At 44.4% G+C, this 24,900-nt stretch overlaps 1 protein-coding gene across 1 annotated transcript; it reads right to left on the reverse strand.

Annotated features, from left to right (window-relative positions):
• Positions 1-382: 382 nt before the first annotated feature.
• LOC106571156 (PR domain zinc finger protein 1) lies at positions 383-24,632 on the reverse strand. The gene is made up of 7 exons (XM_014143894.3): positions 24,412-24,632; positions 21,834-22,112; positions 7,222-7,341; positions 5,193-5,445; positions 2,566-3,614; positions 1,894-2,022; positions 383-1,516 (listed from the first exon to the last, which is right to left on the reverse strand). Exons 1-7 carry the CDS (start codon positions 24,436-24,438, stop codon positions 1,202-1,204), a joined length of 2,172 nt encoding a protein of 723 aa, XP_013999369.2. The 5' UTR covers positions 24,439-24,632; the 3' UTR covers positions 383-1,201.
• Between the last annotated feature and the right edge of the window lie 268 nt (positions 24,633-24,900).

The raw sequence follows: 24,900 nt of genomic DNA on the forward strand, positions 1-24,900 counted from the left end.
ACACCCAACACACGCTTATCCCATATCAAACTCTGAATACTGATCAACATCTGATTCTGATCACACGTCGGTAATAATTAGTTGTGATTTGAAAAGCAGATTATCTGAAGTGTGTGTGTGTGTGTGTGTGTGTGTGTGTGTGTGTGTGTGTGTGTGTGTGTGTGTGTGTGTGTGTGTGTGTGTGTGTGTGTGTGTGTGTGTGTGTGTGTGTGAAAGAGAGAGCGAGAGAGAGAGAGACCGTACATGTGAGTATGTATCAGCGACTTGTCATTCATTACCAGAGCTCTGAAACACAATGTGGGCGACTGCAGTAGGAAGGAGAGTTCATCAAGATAACTTATTTTGACATGTGGCACATTAAATCAACGCACACACAGAAAAGTGAATAAACAAATACAAATTTAAAGTAAGACATGAATTGTCTCTTCTGTTATCACTCCACATCGTCAAATAGTACAAAATCATAAAACCAGATGGTAGTAAATAGAACCCTGTTATAAACATTTGATCACAAATCTCCCTGTCTTTCTGGCTTCCTCAGGTTACAATAAGCTGCTTAATAAATTAAACAATAAGGCTGAGGATTTAATAGGTACAATACAAGTCTCATGTTTATATGCTCTCACAATAAGGTTTTCATGGTTGTCCCACTTCTTCCCATAGCCTTGAGGAAAGACCCCTGTAATGGAGACAAAGCCTTGCTTCAAACAGTCAAGGTCACTATCAGCCACTGTCAGCATGATGGATTATAGGTGCGCTGTCTCTTGTACCCTTTCCACACTAGAATTTTCAACCAAGCTGTACTTTGCCGGGTATTTCTTTTTCACATTGTCCTTTCCAGCATACGTTTCCAGGAAATAATGTGGATGAATAATCAATCAGGCCAGTGAAGTACAGCTTGGCTTGGGATGTCTAGGCTCAGTAGTGTGAAAAGGGTATTAGTGGTTCGTTACATCATATGGCCAACTCCGGTTTAATATGGCCAGCATGCAGAGGTAGAGGGCGGCTGCGATGCCACAACCTCTAAGGACCGAGGACTACCTTGCTGCTGCTGCTTCGTAGAAACCAAGCTCCAGGAACACATTCTTATCAGCGCTCGCTTGGTGGCTGTAGGTCCTCATCTCTTGCAATAGGACGCTGATGTAGGTGTTCCACTTCTCCGCCTCCATCACCATCCTCTTCAGTGTTCTGCCTTCCTTTCTCAGGTCGAACTGCTCCATCTCGGTGTTGATGCAGTGAAGCTCTTCAGCTGAGGGGACGGAGCCTGATGGGGTGGAGCCAGCGGGGCAGAAGCCCTGGAGGTGCACCTGGAGGAGGCAGTGGTGGAGTTAGGAGCGTGGGCAGAGTGGGCACCGGTGTGGGCGCTCGACAGTGTGCAGGCGCTTGTGGAGCTTAAGGTGAACATGTTGGGGTGAATCGGGCCGCTGCACAGCTTGCACTGGTAGGGCCTCTCGCCTGAGTGGAGACGCATGTGGGTCTTCAGGTTGCTGGTGCTACTGAAGCGCTTGCGGCACACCTGGAGTGAGGGAAAAAGATGTTGGAAAAGAAGCTTGATTAAGCAATGTTTTGTAGTCTCATGGGCTTTTTGGGGGTTATGGCATAGTGACAATGTTGGACAGACAGACAGAAACAGACAGGCAGGCAGAAAGACAGATACTGTAGAGAGAGACATACACAGACAAACAGATGTGTAGTCTCATGGGCTTTCTGGGGGGTATGGCATAGTGACAATGTGGGACAGAAACAGACAGGCAGAAAGACAGACAGATAGATATTCTAGATAAACAGAGACAGACAGACAGATAATCCAGACAGACAGACAGACAGACAGACAGACAGACAGACACAGAGATATTCTAGATAAGCAGATAATCAGATCTCAGCCTTCTGTACCTGGCACTCATGTGGCTTCTCCCCAGTGTGAACCAGGAAGTGTTTCTGGAGGTGGGCCAGCTGGGTGAAGTCCTTAGTGCAGGTCTGACACCTAAAGGGCCGCTCTCCACTGTGGACACGCAGGTGAACCTGCAGACAGGCAACAGAATAGCAAGGAGGAAGGAAACAGAATGATATAATTAAAAATAACATAAAAGAAGTGGAAAGACAAAAAACAGGATGAGACAATCTATTTCATGAAAAGTGTGCGGGCCTTTGTTATTTTCATGCATACTTAATTACCCCAGCACCTTAGCTTTTTAAGGATGTGCGTATGACCACAAACTATTCTATAAATAAATCTATTTAAATTATGATGTCCTATCAACATAAACTATCATCTAAACATAATGTACTTGTGATCTCCGATATTGGCTATTTAATAGGGGACTGACTGACCTTGAGGTTGGACAGTTATTTAACGGGGGACTGACTGACCTTGAGGTTGGACAGTTATTTAACGGGGGACTGACTGACCTTGAGGTTGGACAGTTATTTAACGGGGGACTGACTGACCTTGAGGTTGGACAGTTATTTAACGGGGGACTGACTGACCTTGAGGTTGGACAGTTATTTAACGGGGGACTGACTGACCTTGAGGTTGGACAGTTATTTAACGGGGGACTGACTGACCTTGAGGTTGGACAGCTGACCGAAGATCTTGCTGCAGACGTTGCACTCGTACCGGATCTTCCCGTTCTTCCGGGTGAGCGGGTAGGACAGGGTCTTGTACCCGATGACCCGTCCACCACGTCTGGCCTTCCGCAGGTCTACTACTACCCCTTCCTCTGCACTGTGGCTGGAACTCAGCAGGGCGGATGTGGGCTTGGAGGGGAGGTAGTCAGAGGAGGCAGCCAGGCCTGCCGGTGGTGAGCCTCCCCTGGGTGCGAGAGGGGATGAGGCCATGGATGAGGCCCTGGAGGTGACTGATAGAGGCTGGTCATCGAAGGTGCTGCTGGCAGGGGCATGCTTAGAGTCCCTGGAATTGTCTGTTGGTGTCACAGTGAGGTTTGTTAGGTATTCTTTTGGTGAGGGTATAAGGTCACCAAGATGTTTGCGCCCACTGGTCGTCAAATGAATTACGTATTTTTTTGTCAGTGCAAAGGGCAGACCTCTACTGCCATTGGTAAGTGAGAGTTCTTTGTGTGTAGTGGTCAGTGAAACCGGGAGCTCTTTGTGTCCATTGGCTGATGGGTGCAGGAAGTGTGGGTACCCCTCAATGGGCAGCATGTGAGGTGGAAGTGGTATATGTGGAGCTAGTCGGTCACTGCACAGGGGGTATGTGTGAGGTCGTAGACTATTAAGGCCAAGTGGATAGTGAGGTATGAGGTAGGGACTGCACCGTTGACTGGGGTACATCTGGCCTGGCACTGAGGACTCTGGGTAATGTTTGGGTGTAATGGAGACGCCTGGGGTAGGATTGACAGGAAAGTGCATGTGGGGGGTGACAGGACTGCTGTCCAAGGTTCTTTTGGGGATGGGGGGGCCACAGTATAGGATAGGAGAGTAGCTGGGGTAGACCACACGGGGGCAGAGGGGTAGGACAGGGCTGCAGGTTGGGGACAGTGTGGATTCGGGGAGTAGGGGGCAAGTGGAATGGGGCTTGGTGGGCTCCTTCCTCAGGATTTCGGACATGCTGTACCCCCTCTTCCCTGAACTCTTCCCGCAAACCTGGTTTTGCTCTATGGGACAAAAAAGACAGACACACATACTTAGGGTAAAATGTTGTTGCACGAAAGTACCATGAAACTATCATTTGCAGCTTGATGAGTTTAGTCAACTGTACCATGCATGGGATGCACATGACACAATCGCGAGTTGCAGTCTGTCACTCCCTTTTTACAGTAGAACCCATTGTTTATGAGTCGGTGTCAGTCCCTTTTTACAGTAGAACCCATTGTTTATGAGTCGGTGTCAGTCCCTTTTTACAGTAGAACCCATTGTTTATGAGTCGGTGTCAGTCCCTTTTTACAGTAGAACCCATTGTTTATGAGTCGGTGTCAGTCCCTTTTTACAGTAGAACCCATTGTTTATGAGTCGGTGTCAGTCCCTTTTTACAGTAGAACCCATCGCCACAGATACACCACCTGACACGCATACCTTCAGTGTGAGATCATGTCCTTCTCCACTGTGCTCCTATCTATGACATCATGACATCACTTCTCTAGTTCTCAGCCTCTCACTCCACTCTAAAAGAGGAAATAGCTCCAGTTCAACCAGTTGTTTTCTACTTGTTATGAACTAGTCTCAGATCTCAGACCTATGTCAGTCAGCTGTTAAGATCGTCTGCTTCTCACTAACAGACCTGTCCGGGCGCTCTATGGAAGCTGATACTGAAGGTGAAACAATAGTTGGCTGATCAGGACCCCGATTAGGCTGAGGGAGGGAGAGAGTGGTTATAGGAGACAAGTTCCAGCTAGCAGAGCTGTGTGTGTTGGCTGGCGAAGGATCTTTACACATTCACATCCTGACCTAGTCAAATGGAGTCTTGATTCTGGATTCTTTTTGTTGTCAGTTGTGTTATCAGTTAAATGAAATCAGAGCGTTAAATACAGTAACTCTTAGTTGAAATCAGAGCGTTATATACCCCCACCCAACACACACACACACACTCAAAAGCCTTGTGTGTGTTTGTGTGTGTGCGTGTGTGTGTGTGAGAGAGAGAGAAAGAGAGAGTGTGTATGTGTGCATTGGAAAAAAGGAAACTGAAACCTTGCTTTGAGACCTGAAATTGGTCTCGCAAGAAGTCGAGACAAAACCTCTCTTGGTGACACATGGAACTAGATGTTCTCTCCTTTCTTTGTCTCCCACCTTCACAAAGGCCTGTGGGTGTGACTTTTATTACTGGTTCAACACCCACACAAAGATTGTGTCAGGCGACTGGACCTTTGACTGAGCGCTTTCGGCTTTGAATAACCACCCACTTCCACCCAGAGCTCTAGGAAACTCTAGGAATTGCTCCGTTCTCCTTCCCATGTCGTGCCGAACACTCATTGATCATATCGATTTTCTCTCTCCTCCACTCACCACAGTGAATACAAGTATCAGAGACTCCAAATTGTCCCATTCCTTATTAGATTGGATGAAATGGGATTGGATCCGTTAGCCTGGCCTAGTAGTAAAATGTATTAAGTACATTAGTAGCAGGCTTGATTCCAATATGAATCTGATGTTAGTCGAGGGGGCCACAAAACAGCAGTTTGCGGGCTGGAGATAGCTCCTGGGCCACAAGTTTCAGACCTCTGTATTACAAAACGTACCAATTCTCTCTGTGGCGAGCTCTCCAGGGGGTGTGTAGTTGAGGCGGTTGGCTAACTCCGGGCAGTACCACACAAGCAGCTCCTGGCCCGGTGGCACGGCTCTCACCGTGTAGAAGTAGATGGCCATTCCAGTCTGGCACGCCGCCAGATTCTGGTCCCCGTGACAACGGGCTGGGTTGACGTAGCGCATCCAGTTACTCTTCTCCTCGTCCAAGCCATCCAGGATGTGATGTAACCGACCCTCTGAAAACACCTGGACAGAGAGAAAGAGAGGGGATATATATATATATATATATATATATATAGAGAGAGAGATAGATAGATAGATAGATAGATAGATAGAAATGACATTTACACAGCCTTCTCCCCCAGTGCTGAAATCTAAGATATCAATCATCCATTACAAAAAAAATAAACAGACATGGCTGCCACTCTGATCTGTCCCCAATATAAAATATAATGTTAGAGAACCACTGCCACATATCACTTAAATTGGTACAGCACACTCACTAACGGGTGCAACCAATAAAGCCTTTTACAAGACACTCCTTAAAATATGTTCATGAGCCAGAGACTGTCCCAGCCCACAACATTTTCCCACAATGCACCGTAATCAATACCACAAAACACATTTTATTGTGCATTCTACAGTGTTTCACTGTTGAAATGACAGAAATGTCTTACAGTGTGCTGTAAAACAAATGTACAGTATTTTACTGTGCATTCTATGGTAATCTACTGTATTCAGTTTATACGGTATCCTACTGTTGAAAAATTACAAAAACATCTAACAGTGTGTCCTACCTATCATATAAGGTGTGTGTATTTTGGGTGGTGGTGGTGGGGTGGGCTTAATCTGTGTGTTTTGGGTGGTGGTGGTGGTGGGGTGGGCTTAATCTGTGTATTTTGGGTGGTGGTGGTGGGGTGGGCTTAATCTGTGTGTTTTGGGTGGTGGTGGTGGGGTGGGCTTAATCTGTGTATTTTGGGTGGTGGTGGTGGGGTGGGCTTAATCTGTGTGTTTTGGGTGGTGGTGGTGGGGTTGGCTTAATCTGTGGGTTTTGGGTGGTGGTGGTGGGGTGGGCTTAATCTGTGGGTTTTGGGTGGTGGTGGTGGGGTGGGCTTAATCTGTGGGTTTTGTTTTTGACATTGATCATCGACTGGAATGACAGTATGATGACTCTACTCGAGTCCGCTCACAATTGACTGTGCAAAGTTATACCACTCTAACTTCAATCAGACCTATGTTCCCATACAGCGCACCTAAATGACTACACATTCCTGGAGAGCAAAAAAGTCGGTCGAATTTACACAACGACCAATTACAGTGTTTTCTTACAATAGTCCCTCTCAGACTACATTCAGATGGATCTTTCTCTCTGGTTTTCTGCTCTATCACCCTTTCCCTCGTACTCTGCTAAGCTCTTTAAATCACTTTGTTTGCTGGTCTTTGTCTGGAAGCCGTGTTATTTGCAGATTGACTCATGACTTTAGTGTCTAGGTCATCTATGTTGATCTCATGTCTGTGTTGTGGCCCCGTTGTTTAGATGTTGTGTCGGGACTGTATCTGTAGGTCTGTGTCATCATGACTATGCTGTTTGCAGGCCTACGCCTGTTAGCTGTGTTATTTGCATTTGGAAGTCATGGCTCGTAGACCCTAAGCCACTTCCTTGCTTTGTCAGTGTCTTGAGTGTGTGTTTGAGTGTGTGCTACAGTATGTGTTTCCCGGCAGTGAGGCCACGGCACTGCCGAAAGTAGCGGAGAGAGGAGCAGAGAGAGGAGAACCATGGTGTCAGTAAAACTAAACAGCTGTGTGTGGGACCTCATGCTGCTTTCTCACCAATGAGCAAACACACATTATCATACACAATCTTTATAGGAAATGTAAAAAATGACACGCGGCTGGCATAAAAACACACACAGATATTACACAGGATGTGAGACCACAAGTGCCAATTGTTGCCCCACCTCCCCCTTTTAAGAATTTAACAGGATATGACCAAAATGAGTTCCCACAATGCCCCTCATTTACCCTCCAGAAGTAATTCCTGTTGGCATCTTTGGGCACCGTGTCATTGGTGTAGCTCTGGCCAACCAGAGGGCCAAACCGCGTCCCCTTTGGAATGAGCTCCCGACTGGTCACCCCAAGCACCTGTACCACACAGGAAATTACATCATCAAACAACGGACCATTCAGAAGATTAGATGACAAAGCGAATGCCCATTGAGAAAACTTCGAGTAAGATTCTGTAGAATACAACCTCTGACTGTCATGTCAGATCTATGGTAGTTCCAGCTAACTAGCCACACACCAGGAAACTGTTTCCTTTCTTTCAAACACATTATTGTAAATGTTTCATACAGACTAAACCAACAATAGCACACAAATGTATATACAGTTGAAGTCAGAAGTTTACATACACCTTAGCCAAATACATTTAAACTCAGTTTCACAATTCCTGACATTTAATCCTAGTAAAAATTCCCTGTTTTAGGTCAGTTAGGATAACCAGTTTATTTTAAGAATGTGAAATGTCAGAATAATAGTAGAGAATGATTTATTTCAGCTTTTATTTCTTTCCTCACATTCCCAGTGTGTTCCCAATGAGTATTCGGTAGCATTTCCTTTAAATTGTTTAACTTGGGTCAAATGTTTTGGGTAGCCTTCCACAAGCTTCCCACAATAAGTTGGGTGAATTTTGGCCCATTCCTCCTGACAAAGCTGGTGTAACCGAGTCAGGTTTGTAGGCCTCCTTGCTCACACACACACACTTTATCAGTTCTGCCCACAAATGTTCTATAGGATTAAGGTCAGGGCTTTGTAATGGCCACTCCAATACCTTGACTTTGTGGTCCTTAAGCTATTTTACCACAACTTTGGAAGTATGCTTGGGGTCATTGTCCATTTGGAAGACCCATTTGCGACCAAGCTTTAACTTCCTGACTGATGTCTTGAGATGTTGCTTCAATATACCCACATAATTTTCCTACCTCATGATGCCATCTATTTTGTGAGGTGCACCAGTCCCTCCTGCAGCAAAGCACCCCCACAACATGATGCTGCCACCCCCGTGCTTCACGGTTGGGATGGTGTTCTTCGGCTTGCAAGCGACCCCCTTTTTACTCCAAACATAATAATGATGGTCATTATGGCCCAACAGTTCTATTTTTGTTTCATCAGACCAGAGGACATTTCTCCAAAAAGTACGATCTTTGTCCCTATGTGCAGTTGCAAACCGTAGTCTGGCTTTTTTATGGTGGTTTTGGAGCAGTGGTTTCTTCCTTGCTCAGCGGCCTTTCAGGTTATGTCGATATAGGACTTGTTTTCCTGTGGATATAGATTCTTTTGTACCTGTTTCCCCCAGCATCTTCACAAGGTCCTTTGCTGTTGTTTTGGGATTCATTTGCATTTTTCGCACCAAAGTACGTTCCTCTCTAGGAGACAGAATGTGTCTCCTTCCTGAGTGGTATGACAGCTGCGTGGTCCCATGGTGTTTATACTTGCGTACTATTGTTTGTACAGATCAAATCAAATCAAATCAAATTTATTTTTAAATAGCCCTTCGTACATCAGCTGATATTCTCAAAGTGCTGTACAGAAACCCAGCCTAAAACCCCAAACAGCAAGCAAAGCATGTGAAAGAAGCACGGTGGCTAGGAAAAACTCCCTAGGAAAAACTCCCTAGAAAGGCCAAAAACCTAGGAAGAAACCTAGAGAGGAACCAGGCTATGAGGGGTGGCCAGCCCTCTTCTGGCTGTGCAGGGTGGATATTATAACAGAACATGGTCAAGATGTTAAAATGTTAAAATGTTCATACATGACCAGCATGGTCAAATAATAATAATCATAGTAGTTGTCGAGGGTGCAACAAGCACGTCCGGTGAACAGGTCAGGGTTCCATAGCCGCAGGCAGAACAGTTGAAACTGGAGCAGCAGCACGGCCAGGTGGACTGGGGACAGCAAGGAGTCATCATACCAGGTAGTCCTGAGGCATGGTCCTAGGGCTCAGGTCCTCAGAGAGAAAGACAGAAAGAGAGAATTAGAGAGAGCATATTTAAATACACACAGGACACCGGATAAGACAAGAGAAATACTCCAGATGTAACAGACTGACCCTAGCCCCCCGACACATAAACTACTGCAGCATAAATACTGGAGGCTGAGACAGGAGGGATCAGAAGACACTGTGGCCCCATCCGATGATACCCCCGGACAGGGCCAAACAGGCAGGATATAACCCCACCCACTTTGCCAAAGCACAGCCCCCACACCACTAGAGGGATGTCTCCAACCACCAACTTACCGTCCTAAGACAAGGCCGAGTATAGCCCACAACGATCTCCGCCATGGCACAACCCAAGGGGGGGGCGCCAACCCAGACAGGAAGACCACGTCAGTGACTCAACCCACTCAAGTGACGCACCCCTCCCATGGACGGCATGGAAGAACACCAGTAGGCCAGTGACTCAGCCCCTGTAAAAGGGTTAGAGGCAGAGAATCCCAGTGGAAAGAGGGGAACCGGCAAGGCAGAGAGAGCAAGGGCGGTTCGTTGCTCCAGCCTTTCCGTTCACCTTCACACTCCTGGGCCAGACTATACTTAATCATAGGACCTACTGAAGAGATAAGTCTTCAGTAAAGACTTAAAGGTTGAGACTGAGTCTACGTCTCTCACATTGGTAGGCAGACCATTCCATAAAAATGGAGCTCTATAGGAGAAAGCCCTACCTCCAGCCGTTTGCTTAGAAATTCTAGGGACAATTAGGAGGCCTGCGTCTTGTGACCGTAGCGTACGTGTAGGTATGTACGGCAGGACCAAATCGGAAAGATAGGTAGGAGCAAGCCCATGTAATGCTTTGTAGGTTAGCAGTAAAACCTTGAAATCAGCCCTTGCCTTAACAGGAAGCCAGTGTAGGGAGGCTAGCACTGGAGTAATATGATCACATTTTTTGGTTCTAGTCAGGATTCTAGCAGCCGTATTTAGCACTAACTGAAGTTTATTTAGTGCTTTATCCGGGTAGCCGGAAAGTAGAGCATTGCAGTAGTCCAGCCTAGAAGTAACAAAAGCATGGATTAATTTTTCTGCGTCATTTTTGGACAGAAAATTTCAGATTTTTGCAATGTTACGTAGATGGAAAAAAGCTGTCCTTGAAACAGTCTTGATATGTTCTTCAAAAGAGAGATCAGGGTCCAGAGTAACGCCGAGGTCCTTCACAGTTTTATTTGAGACGACTGTACAACCATCCAGATTAATTGTCAGATTCAACAGAAGATCTCTTTGTTTCTTGGGACCTAGAACAAGCATCTCTGTTTTGTCCGAGTTTAAAAGTAGAAAGTTTGCAGCCATCCACTTCTTTATGTCTGAAACACAGGCTTCTAGCGAGGGCAATTTTGGGTTTCACCATGTTTCATTGAAATGTACAGCTGTGTGTCGTCCGCATAGCAGTGAAATTTAACATTATGTTTTCGAATGACATCCCCAAGAGGTAAAATATATAGTGAAAACAATAGTGGTCCTAAAACGGAACCTTGAGGAACACCGAAATTTACAATTGATTTGTCAGAGGACAAACCATTCACAGAGACAAACTGATATCTTTCCGACAGATAAGATCTAAACCAGGCCAGAACTTGTCCATGTAGACCAATTTGGGTTTCCAATCTCTCCAAAAGAATGTGGTGATCGATGGTATCAAAAGCGGCACTAAGATCTAGGAGCACGAGGACAGATGCAGAGCCTCGGTCTGACGTCATTAAAAGGTCATTTACCACCTTCACAAGTGCAGTCTCAGTGCTATGATGGGGTCTAAAACCAGACTGAAGCGTTTCGTATACATTGTTTGTCTTCAGGAAGGCAGTGAGTTGCTGTGCAAAAGCTTTTTCTAAAATTTTAGAGAGGAATGGAAGATTCGATATAGGCCGATAGTTTTTTATAATTTCTGGATCAAGATTCGGCTTTTTCAAGAGAGGCTTTATTACTGCCACTTTTAGTGAGCTTGGTACACATCCGGTGGATAGAGAGCCGTTTATTATGTTCAACATAGGAGGGCCAAGCACAGGAAGCAGCTCTTTCAGTAGTTTATTTGGAATAGGGTCCAGTATGCAGCTTGAGGGTTTGGAGGCCATGATTATTTTCATCATTGCGTCAAGAGATATAGTACTAAAACACTTTAGTATCTCCCTTGATCCTAGGTCCTGGCAGAGTTGTGTAGACTCAGGACAATGGAGCTTTGGAGGAATACCCAGATTTAAAGAGGAGTCTGTAATTTGCTTTCTAATGATCATGATCTTTTCCTCAAAGAAGTTCATAAATTTATTACTGCTGAAGTGAAAGCCATCCTCCATTTGCGAAGGCTGCTTTTTAGTTAGCTTTGCGACAGTATCAAAAAGAAATTTCGGATTGTTCTTATTTTCCTCAATTAAGTTGGAAAAATAGGATGATCGAGCAGCAGTGAGGGCTCTTCGATACTGCACGGTACTGTCTTTCCAAGCTAGTCGGAAGACTTCCAGTTTGGTGTGGCGCCATTTCCGTTCCAATTTTCTGGAAGCTTGCTTCAGAGCTCGTGTATTTTCTGTATACCAGGGAGCTAGTTTCTTATGACAGATGTTTTTAGTTTTTAGGGGTGCAACTGCATCTAGGGTATTGCGCAAGGTTAAATTGAGTTCCTCGGTTAGGTGGTTAACTGATTTTTGTCCTCTGACGTCCTTGGGTAGGCAGAGGCAGTCTGGAAGGGCATCAAGGAATCTTTGGGTTGTCTGAGAATTTATAGCACGACTTTTAATGCTCCTTGGTTGGGGTCTGAGCAGATTATTTATTGCTATTGCAAACGTAATAAAATGGTGGTCCGATAGTCCAGGATTATGAGGAAAAACATTTAGATCCACAACATTTATTCCATGGGACAAAACTAGGTCCAGAGTATGACTGTGGCAGTGAGTAGGTCCAGAGACATGTTGGACAAAACCCACTGAGTCGATGATGGCTCCGAAAGCCTTTTGGAGTGGGTCTGTGGACTTTTCCATGTGAATGTTAAAGTCACCAAAAATTAGAATATTATCTGCTATGACTACAAGATCCGATAAGAATTCAGGGAACTCAGTGAGGAACACTGCATATGGCCCAGGAGGCCTATAAACAGTAGCTATAAGAAGTGAGTGAGTAGGCTGCATAGATTTCATGACTAGAAGCTCAAAAGACGAAAACGTCATTGTTTTTTTTTTTGTAAATTGAAATTTGCTATCGTAAATGTTAGCAACACCTCCGCCTTTGCCGGATGCACGGGGGGTATGGTCACTAGTGTAACCAGGGGGTGAGGCCTCATTTAACACAGTAAATTCATCAGGCTTAAGCCATGTTTCAGTCAGGCCAATCACATCAAGATTATTATCAGTGATTAGTTAATTGACTATAACTGCCTTGGAAGTGAGGGATCTAACATTAAGTAACCCAATTTTGAGATGTGAGGTATCACAATCTCTTTCAATAATGGCAGGAATGGAGGAGGTCTTTATACTAGTGAGATTGCTAAAGCGAACACCGCCATTTTTAATTTTGCCCAACCTAGATCGAGGCACAGACACGGTCTCAATGGGGATAGCTGAGCTGACTACGCTGACTGTGCTAGTGGCAGACTCCACTAAGCTGGCAGGCTGGCTAACAGCCTGCTGCCTGGCCTGCACCCTATTTCATTGTGGAGCTAGAGGAGTTAGAGCCCTGTCTATGTTCGTAGATAAGATGAGAGCATCCCTCCAGCTAGGATGGAGTCCGTCACTCCTCAACAGGCCAGGCTTGGTCCTGTTTGTGGGTGAGTCCCAGAAAGAGGGCCAATTATCTACAAATGCTATCTTTTGGGAGGGGCAGAAAACAGTTTTCAACCAGCGATTGAGTTGTGAGACTCTGCTGTAGAGCTCATCACTCCCCCTAACTGGGAGGGGGCCAGAGACAATTAATCGATGCCGACACATCTTTCTAGCTGATTTACACGCTGAAGCTATGCTGCGCTTGGTGACCTCTGACTGTTTCATCCAAACATCGTTGGTGCCGACGTGGATAACAATATCTCTATACTCTCTACACTCGCCAGTTTTAGCTTTAGCCAGCACCGTCTTTAGATTAGCCTTAACGTCGGTAGCCCTGCCCCCTGGTAAACAGTGTATGATCGCTGGATGATTAGTTTTAAGTCTAATACTGCGGGTAATGGAGTCGCCAATGACTAGGGTTTTAAATTTGTCAGAGCTAATGGTGGGAGCCGTCGGCGTCTCAGACCCCACAACGGGAGGAGTAGAGACCAGAGAAGTCTCGGCCTCCGACTCCGACTCGCTTAATGGGGAGAACCGGTTGAAAGTTTCTGTCGGCTGAATAAGCGACACCGGTTGAGCATTCCTACAGCGTTTCCCTCCAGAAGCCATGAGAAAGATGTCCGGCTGCGGGGACCGTGCGAGGGGGTTTATACTAACGTTACTATCTGTACTTACTGGTGGCACAGACGCTGTTTCATCCTTTCCTACACTGAAATTACCCTTGCCTAACGATCGCGTCTGAAGCTTGGCTTGCAGCACAGCTATCCTTGCCGTAAGGCGATCGTTCTCCTGTATATTATAGGTACAACGACTGCAATTAGAAGGCATCATGTTAATGTTACTTAGCTTCGGCTGTTTGAAGTCCTGACGAACCATGTCCAGATAAAACCTCCGGGGTGAAAAAGTTGAATGAAAAAAGTTGAGTGAGGGAAAAAGTAAAAATATACGGTAATGAAAAAGTAAAAAACCGTCAGGTAGCAAAGTAAGATCGGCAACAAAACGCACAGCAGCGTAAACAAGTCTGCAAGTTGCTTTACAACTAAGCTTTCTTAGTTGAGTACAGATGAACGTGGTACCTTCAGGTGTTTGGAAATTTCTCCCAAGGATTAACCAGACCTGTGGAGATCTACAAATATTTTTCTGAGGTCTTGGCTGATTTCTTTTGATTTTCCCATGATGTCAAGCAAAGACGCACTGAGTTTGAAGGTAGGCCTTGAAATACATCCACAGGTACACCTCCAATTGACTCAAATGATGTAATTTACATTTACATTTACATTTAAGTCATTTAGCAGACACTCTTATCCAGAGCGACTTACAAATTGGTGCATTCACCTTATGATATCCAGTGGAACAACCACTTTACAATAGTGCATCTAAATCTTTGGGGGGGGGGGGTAGAAGGATTACTTTATCCTATCCTAGGTATTCCTTAAAGAGGTGGGGTTTCAGGTGTCTCCGGAAGGTGGTGATTGACTCCGCTGTCCTGGCGTCGTGAGGGAGCTTGTTCCACCATAGGGGTGCCAGAGCAGCGAACAGTTTTGACTGGGCTGAGCGGGAACTGTGCTTCCTCAGAGGTAGGGGGGCCAGTCAATTAGCCTATCAGAAGCTTCTGAAGCTATGACATCATTTTCTGGAATTTTCCAAGCTGTTTAAAGGCACAGTCAACTTAGTGTATGTAAACTTCTGACCCACTGGAATTGTGATACAGGGAATTATAAATAAAATAATATGTCTGTAAACAATTGTTGGAAAAATTACTTGCATCATGCACAAAGTAGATGTCCTAACCGACTTGCCAAAACTGTAGTTTGTTAACAAGAAATTTGGTCAAAAAAGTCAAAATGACTCCAACCTAAGTGTATGTAAACTTCCGAATTCAACTGTATATACATACACATACAGAACCAGTTAAGTTTGGACACACCTACTCATTCAAGGGTTTTTCTTTCTGTTTACTATTTTCTACATTGTAGAATAATAGTGAAGACATCAAAACTATGAAATAACACATATGGAATCATGTATTAACCAAAAGGGTGTTAAACAAATCAAAATATATTTCATATTTGAGATTCTTCAAAGTAGCCACCGTTTGCCTTGATGACAGCTTTGCACACTCTTGGCATTCTCTCAACCAGCTTCATGAGGTAGTCACCTGGAATGCATTTCAATTAACAGGTGTGCCTTGTTAACGTTTGTGGAATTTATTTCCTTCTTAATACGTTTGAGCCAATCAGTTGTGTTGTGACAAGGTAGGGGTGGTATACAGACAATAGCCCTATTTGGTAAAAGAACAAGTCCATATTATGGCAAGAACAGTTTAAATAAGCAAAGAGAAACGACAGTCCATCATTACTTAAAGACATTTACTACGTTACAGCCTTATTCTACAATGGATGAAATAATGTTGCCCCCTCATCAATCTACACACAATACCCCACAATGACAAAGCAAAAACAGGTTTTTAGAACATTTTGCAAAATTATTAAAAATAAAAAACTGAAATATTACATTTACATAAGTATTCAGACCCTTTACTCAGTACTTTGTTGAAGTACCTTTGGCAGCAATTACAGCCTCGAGTCTTCTTGGGTATGACGCTACAAGCTTGGCACACCGGTATTTGGGGAGTTTCTCCCATTCTTCTCTGCAGATCCTCTCAAGCTCTGTCAGGTTGGATGGGGAGTGTCGCTGCACAGCTATTTTCAGGTCTATCCAGAGATGTTCATTCGGGTTCATGTCCGGGCTCTGGCTGGGCCACTCAAGGACATTCAGAGACTTGTCCCGAAGCTACTCCTGTGTTGTCTTGGCTGTGTGCTTAGGGTCGTTATCCTGTTGGAAGGTGAACCTTCACCCCAGTCTGAGGTCCAGAGGGCTCTGGACCAGATTTTCATCAAGGATCTCTCTGTGCTTTGCTCCGTTCATCTTTGCATCGATCCAGACTAGTCTCCCAGTCCCTGCCGCTGAAAAACATCCCCACAGGATGATGCTGCGACCACCATGATTCACCTTAGGGATGGTGCCATGATTCCTCCAGACGGGACACTTGGCATTCAGTCCAAAGAGTTCAATCTTGGTTTCATCAGACTAGAGAATCTTTTTTCTCATGGTCTGAAAGTCCTTTAGGTGTCTTTTGGCAAACTACAAGCGGTTGTCATGTGCCTTTTACTGAGGAGTGGCTTCCATCTGGCCACTCTACCATAAAGGCCTGATTGGTGGTGTGCTGCAGAGATGGTTGTCCTTCTAAAAGGTTCTCCCATCTCCTAAGAGGAACTCTGGAGCTCTGTCAGAGTGACCATCAGGCTCTTGGTGTGTGCCTTTCCAAATTGTGTCCACTCAATCGGCCTCCAATCAAGTTGTAGAATCGGCTCATGAATGATCAATGGAAACAGGATGGACCTGATTCTCATAGAAAAGGGTCTTAATACTTATGTAAATAAGGTATTTCAGTTTAAAAATAGTAATAAATGTGAATTTTCTTTAACAAAAAAATATTTTTGCTTGGTGGGGGGAACAAGTCATTTAATCCATTTTAGAATAAGCCCTGTAACGTAACAAAATGTAAAAAGGGAAGGGATCTGAATACTTTCCAAATGCACTGTACATGTAATTCAATCATCTCATCCAAACTGTGTGAAGACTTTCCCAGACTACCATTTCAGCACATATAAAGTAAACCAAGCCAATAGAAAAAGACAGGTTAGAGGAAGCTTTTATGAAAAGAGTTTCTCAGTGACAACTGGCATTCACTTTGAGAGTGTGAAACGGAGAGCTGGCCTCTTTCACACCGTAAATATTTCATGAGTTAATCAGAACATAACTCTTGTTCTCGCTCCTGAAGGTGTTAATTGTGAAACTTACCCCCTCTGTCTCTAGCCTCCGGGGCGGGGATGAAGGGATAGGGTGTTGTTGGACACACCCCTATCATATCGGGAAACCAACGGCACTAAACCCTAGAGGACCTATAGTCATGGTAATTGCTGACTCATACTGTCACCTTTGAAGATAGATACAGGGTTGTATGTATGCTGTATAATACAGTCCATTCAGAAAGTATTCAGACCCCTTCACTTTTCCCACATTTTGTTACGTTACTGCCTTATTCTAAAATTGATAAAATATTGTTTTTCCCACTTAATCTACACACAATACCCCATAATGATGAAGTGAAAACAGGTTTTTAGAAATATTTGCAAATGTACCTTATTTACATTAGTATTTCGACTCAAAATTGAGCTCAGGTGATCATCCTTGAGATGTTTCTACAACTTGATTAGAGTCCACCTGTGGTAAATCCGATTGAGTGGACATGATTTGGAAAGGCACACTTCTGTGTATATAAAGTTCCACAGTTGACAGTGCATGTCAGAGCAAAAACCAAGCCATGAGGTCGAAGGAATTGTCCGTAGAGCTCCGAGACAGGATTGTGTCTAGGCACAGAGCTGGGGAAGGGTACCAACACTTTTCTGCAGCTTTGAAGGTCCCCAAGAACACAGTGGCCTCCATTCTTAAATGGAAGAAGTTTGGACCAACCAAGACTCTTCCTAGAGCTGGACGCATGGCCAAACTGAACCACTGGGGGAGAAGGGCCTTGGTCAGGGAGGTAACCAAGAACCTAATGGTCACACTGACAGAGCTCCAGAGTTCCTCTGTGGAGATGGGAGAACCTTCCAGAAACCCAACCATCTCTGCAGCACTCCACCAATCAGGCCTTCATAGTGGAGTGGCCAGATGGAAGCCACTCCTCAGTAAAAGGCACATTGACAGTCTGCTTGGAGTTTGTCAAAAGGCACCTAAAGGTTTCTCAGACCATGAGAAACAAGATTCTCCAGTCTGATGAAACCAAGATTGAACTATTTGGCCTGAATGCCAAGTGTCACGTCTGGAGGAAACCTGGCACCATCCCTACGGTGAATCATGATGGTGGCAGCATCATCCTGTGGGGATGTTTTTCAGCGGCAGGGACTGTAAGACTAGTCTGGATTGAAGGAAAGATGAACGGAGCAAAGTACTGAGAGATCCTTGATGAAAACTTGCTCCAGAGCACTCAGGACCTCAGAATGGGGCAAACGTTCACATTGAATATCCCTTTGAGCATGGTGAAGTTATTAATTAAACTTAGGATGGTGTATCAATACACCCAATCACTACAGCGATACAGGCATCCTTCCACTCAGGGATTTCACCAAGAGGCCAATGGTGACTTTAAAACAGTTACAGAGTTGTATGGCTGTGATAGAAGAAAACTGAGGATGGATCAACAACATTGTTGTTACTCCACAATACTAACCTAAATGAGAGAGTGAAAAGAAGGAAGCCTGAACAGAATACAAATATTCCAAAACATGCATCCTGTTAGCAACAAGGCACTAAAGTAATACTGCAAAAAATGTGGCAAAGCAATTAACTTTTGTCCTGAATACAAAGTGTTGTGTGTGGGGCAAATCCAATACAACACGTTACTGCATACTGTACCACTCCATATTTTCAATGATAGTGGTGGCTGCCTCATGTTATGGGTATGCTTGTAATCATTAAGACTGGGAAGTTTTTCAGGATAAAAAAGAAGCGTAATGAAGCTAAGCAAAGGCAAAATCCTATAAGAAAACCTGGATCAGTCTGCTTTCCACTAGACACTGGAAGATGAAAGGTGAATTCATCAGGGCAATAACCTAAAACACAAGGTCAAATCTATACTAGAGTTGCTTACCAAGAAGACAGTGAATGTTACTGAGCTACAGTTTTGACTTAAATCTACCTGAAATTCTATGGCAAGACCTGAAAATGCTTGTCTAGCAACGATCAACAACCAATTTGACAGAGCTTGAAGATTTTAGAAAATAATGATGGGAAAATGTTGCACAATCCAGGTGTTGAACGCTCTTAGAGATTTACCCAGAAAGACTCACAGCTGTAATCACTGCCAAAGGGGATTCTAACATGTGGCACCTGAATCAGGTGATTTTAATCCCTGGTCCTTTCACACTTAGAGTACTGTCCAGTTATACGGTCATCTGCAGCAAAGAAAGATATAAAAAAGCTCAATATCGCTGAAAACAGGGCTGCCAGATTAGCTCTTCATTGCTCTATCCGTATGAATATTATCCAAATGCATCAGAATCTCTCATGGCTTCATGTTAAAAATGAATTACTATGCAGTCTTCTGATTTTCTTTAGGAATGTTGTATTTTGTTTTTTAAACACAGTATTTTTCAGGCCAGTTAGTACATACTATCAACACCCATAACCACCAAACCAGACAGGCAAATTCAGGGCAGCTAAAACAACCCAAACCAAGAACGAATCGCCTTAAATCTACAGTTTTATATAGAGCCATAGCTGAATGGAACTTTTTACCAATCCATATTTCTCAGGCAAAAAGTCAATCCACCTTCAAGAAAAAAATAAAAGAAGATCTAATGCGATAGACCATATGACTGGACAGGAAATAGAAAGTATCAACTGAATGTTAAATGTGTTTCCTGTCAGGTATTTTATTTATCTGTTTTGTCTACTTGTTGAATGTTTGTGAAGTCTTGATTTGTGGTTGTTTGTAATATCTTGTTAATTGGTGTTGGACCCCAGGAAGATTAGCTAGGATTACGGCGTTAGCTAATGGGGATCCTAATAAAAATTACAAAATTACTTATGTAAATTAGACATTTATGTATTTCATTATCATCACATTTTGCTAAAACTCTACAAACATGTTTTCACTTTGTAATTATGGGGTATTGTATGTAGATTGATTAGGGCTGTAACACAAAAAAATGTGGAATAAGTCAAGGGGTACTGTATGAATACTTGTATATACAGTATATATATATTTTTTCCTAACACCTAAACCCTTAATCTAACCTTAACCATAACCCTAACCTTAACCCCAAACCCCTAAACCTAACCCTAATTGTAACCCTAAACCTTATACCGAAGCCTAAAATAGGCTTTTCCTTGTGGGGACCGGCAAAATGTCCCCACTTGTCAGAATTTTCCTTGTTTTACTATCCTTGTGAGGACTTCTGGTACCCACAAGGATAGTAAAGCCAAACACACACACACACACACACACACACACACACACACACACACACACACACACACACACACACACACACACACACACACACACACACACACAAGATAAGAGTTATATTGTCTATATACTATTTTTCAGTTAAATGTCAGTCTATTACTTTCCTTGCTGTCTGAATGGTGGATGGACTCTACTAGTCCCATACCACCCCAGACTACACCTGTAATTCCCCCTAGTCTTTAGCATAGTCCAGACTCCAGACAGACATCATTAGAGGGTGATGGGGATGCTGGTATTTACCTGAACACACCTGGACTCACATTCCTCTGATTTTACAGAGAGTTACCACTTTTCCCTCATTCTAGGGATTACACCACATGTGGCTGGTGGCACCTTAATTGGGGAGGAAGGGCTCATAGTAATGGCTGGAACGAAATTAATGGAATGGTATTGAACAACTTCAAACCCATGGAAACCATACGTTTGATACCACTCTATTCACTTCATTCCAGCTATTATTATGAGCCATCCTCCCCTCACCAGCCTCCTGTGGATTACACTGTCTGTTTGTGAAATGTATCCTCTCAAAGCAGCAGGCAGCATCACCGAGCATGGAGTAATCCCCATACTGATGTCAGTGCACTGACTGACTGAATGAGCCCACACCTCGCAAACAGGGAAAAGACCCTGACTTGAACCAAGTCAAAGTGTTTCAACAAGTGATCGTACATTCACATTGACAAACGCTGCCCATGCCATTAGATTAGACACACTTTGATTCGGGTCATGTTCGAATACTCTGAAAATACATGCTACCTCCCTTGATGCTATCACTGATTTGGACAGATGACATCGATTCAGTGGAACCCCTCACTTTCACCTATCCAATCACCTTAGATCTGGGATCACTTCAAGGAAGGGTGTTAGGAAGGAACCATTTGGACAGAATTCAAATAATGGCCTCATTCAGTCTCCTGTTCAGTAAAGGGGGGAATCCTAACTTCTGCTTAAAGTAAAACAATTTACTTAGTCTCCCATTGACATCATTGCATGACTGTGTGAAAATTCTACTTAAGTACAAGTTAAGGATTCACCCCTTAAACATCAAACCGCACAACCACATTCTTTCTTTCATGTTGATCAAACTAGCAGATTCACTTCTCCTGGGACCGATCCGAGGGGCGTAGATACAGGAGGTGGGTCTCAGTGTCTCCGCTTTACGGTTTAATGGTAAGGTAGGGGACAATGGGAACCGGGAATGTAAAGTAACAACTAATCATAGTGACCTAAGGCTGTGAAGACAGAATCTGCGTCCCAAGTGGCACCCTATTCCCTTTATAGTGCACTACTTTTGACCAGGGCCCATAGGGAATATGGTGCCATTTGGGATGCGCTCAGTGTCTATTGCCTTTGTATGTTCCTTTAAGATGTACGCAGCGAGGAAGAGACACAGAGGAAAAGCTGGAATTAGAAAACGGTGTGTCAAGCGTTTCCTCCCCCCGGGGAAGGATGGAGGGGATGGGAGGATGTCGGAGTGATGGAAGTGGAGTTTTCACAGAACATATAGTACACAGTTGTATACACACACACACACACACACACACACACACACACACACACACACACACACACACACACACACTAGAAGGCCCCCTCAAAGAAACATCATGCATGACCACTCACTCTATGACACACACACAAAAACACAAACACTCACACACCTGCATGCAAATGCCAACACTCTCTCACTCTCAGCTCTCACTTATAAAATACATCCCCCATATACAGGAAAGTGGGGTGTTCAGAATACCTCTGCAGAGTCAGGGCAGCGTTTCAGGACCAGGTTTCGGGGTAGAGACCTCTCAGCCTTGGTCTTGTCCTGGTTCTCTGGTTGGTTCTCCGGTTCCTCATCCAACGTGTGGTCCTTCACGAAATAAATGCACCTCTCCTGGAACTCAGCTTCACTCCAGTGGGTCATGTCTGGGTCCTGGGGGTCTGAGTCCGACATGGTCGGGGTGGTGACCACTGTGGTGTGAGGTGAAGGGGAGCTATCTGAGGTTAACATGGCTGTGCTGTGCTGGGAGGAGGCCTAGAAGAGATAGAAGAAGGATAAGAATGGGATAATGAGAAGATAAGATCATTCTAATGTGCAATAGCCCAAGTAATCAGGGAAGTCATGGACTTCCTGTTTTCACTTTCTTTTATCTCTTCAAGTTCTGCCTTGTTTATTTTTTGCCCTCTGTTCTCCTGTTCTCCTGTTCTTCTGTTCTTCTGTTCCCCTGTTCTTCAATCTTCTCCTTGTTTTTTTTTCTCTCTCTCTCTCTCTCTCTCTCTCTCTCTCTCTCTCTCTCTCTCTCTCTCTCTCTCTCTCTCTCTCTCTCTCTCTCTCTCTCTCTCTCTCTCTCTCTCTCTCTCTCTCTCTCTCTCTCTCTCTCTCTCTCTCTCTCTCTCTCTCTCTCTCTCTCTCTCTCTCTCTCTCTCTCTCTCTCTCTCTCTCTCTCTCCTGCTGTCCTAAGCAGTGGAAAACCATTGTGGAAAACAAACAGCGGATGAAGGGGGCTGAAGGAGGAAGCTCTCCTCTGCTTGAATAGAGCTACATTTGAAAGTAAGGAGGCCGAGGTGTGAGACAGAGAGGAAGGAGATAACAGCGGGATACAAGGCCTGTCGACCAGTCAAAGAGGGGGTACCCTAACTAAGTGTCCCACCGAACACTAACAGAAACAAACTATAAAGGGTAGCATCCATCCCTCCACCACTCCACCATCCATCCACCCCACCATCGCTGCCCCCTGTTCCAAACATCCTGTAAGCGTCCAAAACAGGACCCCAGGTTTCAGGAAAAGGATCCTGTGCACGTCAAATAAGGAGCGTCAGCCACCACTTTCACAAGGAGGAAACCAGTGAATCAGCCCAGACTTCCTCTCTATACTGACTGGGACCTGGCTCTTGTCCCAGTTACCTGTCTGTCTGTCTGTCTGTCTGTCTGTCTGTCTGTCTGTCTGTCTGTCTGTCTGTCTGTCTGTCTGTCTGTCTGTCTGTCTGTCTGTCTGTCTGTCTGTCTGTCTGTCTGTCTGTCTGTCTGTCTGTCTGTCTGTCTGTCTGTCTCTCTGTCTCTCTGTCTCTCTGTCTCTCTGTCTCTCTGTCTCTCTGTCTCTCTGTCTCTCTGTCTCTCTGTCTCTCTGTCGTCTGTGTCTGCCTGTGGTGTTCTGACCTGGACATTTTATTTTCAGATTGTCCTTTCCATTCTGGTTCCGGCACCTATGATGGATGCAGGACCAAGCCAGTGGAGTACAACTTGGCCCGACTCCACTCAGTAGTGTGAAAAGGGTTTAATTAAGACTGGACAAAGCCATGAACACAGAAAGACTGGATTGAGTTAGTCTGAAAAATGCTAATCCTAGATCCATATAGCGCCTTTGCAGGTAAACATAGAAGTTTGGGTGGAATACAATCAGAAGATAGCTGGTGGTTTTATGTGCCATTTATCAGTTGCTTATATCCAAAGGGACTTACAATCATTTGTGCATACATTTTCCATATGGGTTGTCCTGGGAACCAAACCCACTACCCTGACGTTGTAAGCGCCATGCTATACGAACTGAGCTACAGAGTACCAGTTTGTCTTTTTATCCCAGTTGAGGGAAGATAAAGTGGAAGTTTCCCATCTTCACTTTAAATCACCAGTGATATCATATTATAAATTGGGTGGTTCGAGCCCTGAAGGATGATTGGCTGACAGCCGTGGTATATCAAAACATTTATTTTTACTGCTCCAAATATGTTGGTAACCAGTTTATAATAGCAATAAGCAATAATGAATTAGAACACAAATAATGACATCTTCTCTAGAACTGTACACATTGATGGATGACATTTCACAATGTGTGTAGGGTACGCAACACCGCTGAGTGGAATGACTCACAACGGACAGTGACAGCTCACTCTGAAACTACGAAACTGACAAAGCAGAAAATACACTATGAAACCATGAAACTATGAAACTGACATAGCAGAAAATAAACTCTGAAATCGATGCATGATGATTCAAAGCCACACAGCTGTGGCCTCCTGAGAAAACATCGCCACATGAACTTTAGAGGAATAATGTGAAATCTGTGTCGTGAGTGACTAAAAACACAGGCTTTCAGAAACTTCATGAAAGCCTACAACTCCAATATCACAATCTCTGTATCCTTGTAAGACTGTCGTACCAAATTAAACAAAATAAGACCTTTTGAATGAGACGAGCAAAGTGAAATCTGTGCTGTGTGAAAACAACTTTGTGACTGAAACCCTAATTTATACACACACACACACACACACACACACACACACACACACACACCTGGTAACAAAGAAGAGGGTGGTGATGGTGAATGAATACTTACTGTGAAGCCTTGAGAGGACCCACACATAGGACAGGTTATCTGTGTCCTCCTCCAGTGTCTGAGTGTGCTCCCTCTACTTCCCTCCCTCTACTTCCCTCCCGCTCTCTCTATCTCTTTGTCTCTCTTCTTGCTCTCTCTCTCTCTTTACTTTTCTCTTTCTCTCTCTGTCTGTGTGAGGTCTGTATCATGCGTGTACCTGTTGAGACTGAGTGACAGTGGTGTCTCTCTCTCTCTCTGGTGCGTGTGTGGGTCTGCCCCCTCTCTTCCTCCCGCCCTCTCTCCTCTGTGTATGACTCCTCCTTGGGGGCAGTGATCTGTTCATCTATCGCTTATTCACTCACTCTCTACCCCGGGGTATCAGGGCTGAGATAAAACAACAAGAGCTTTCTCTCCAGGAGGTGCGTCTCCTGTCACACAGACATGTTCCGGTTCAGACACATCTATCTCCATTATATTCTTCTGGGATTCTGACCCCACCCCCCAAGGATA

The sequence above is a fragment of the Salmo salar genome, chromosome 15 (genome assembly GCF_965601325.2).
Source record: "Salmo salar chromosome 15, fSalSal1, whole genome shotgun sequence".
Lineage (NCBI taxonomy): Eukaryota > Metazoa > Chordata > Actinopteri > Salmoniformes > Salmonidae > Salmo > Salmo salar.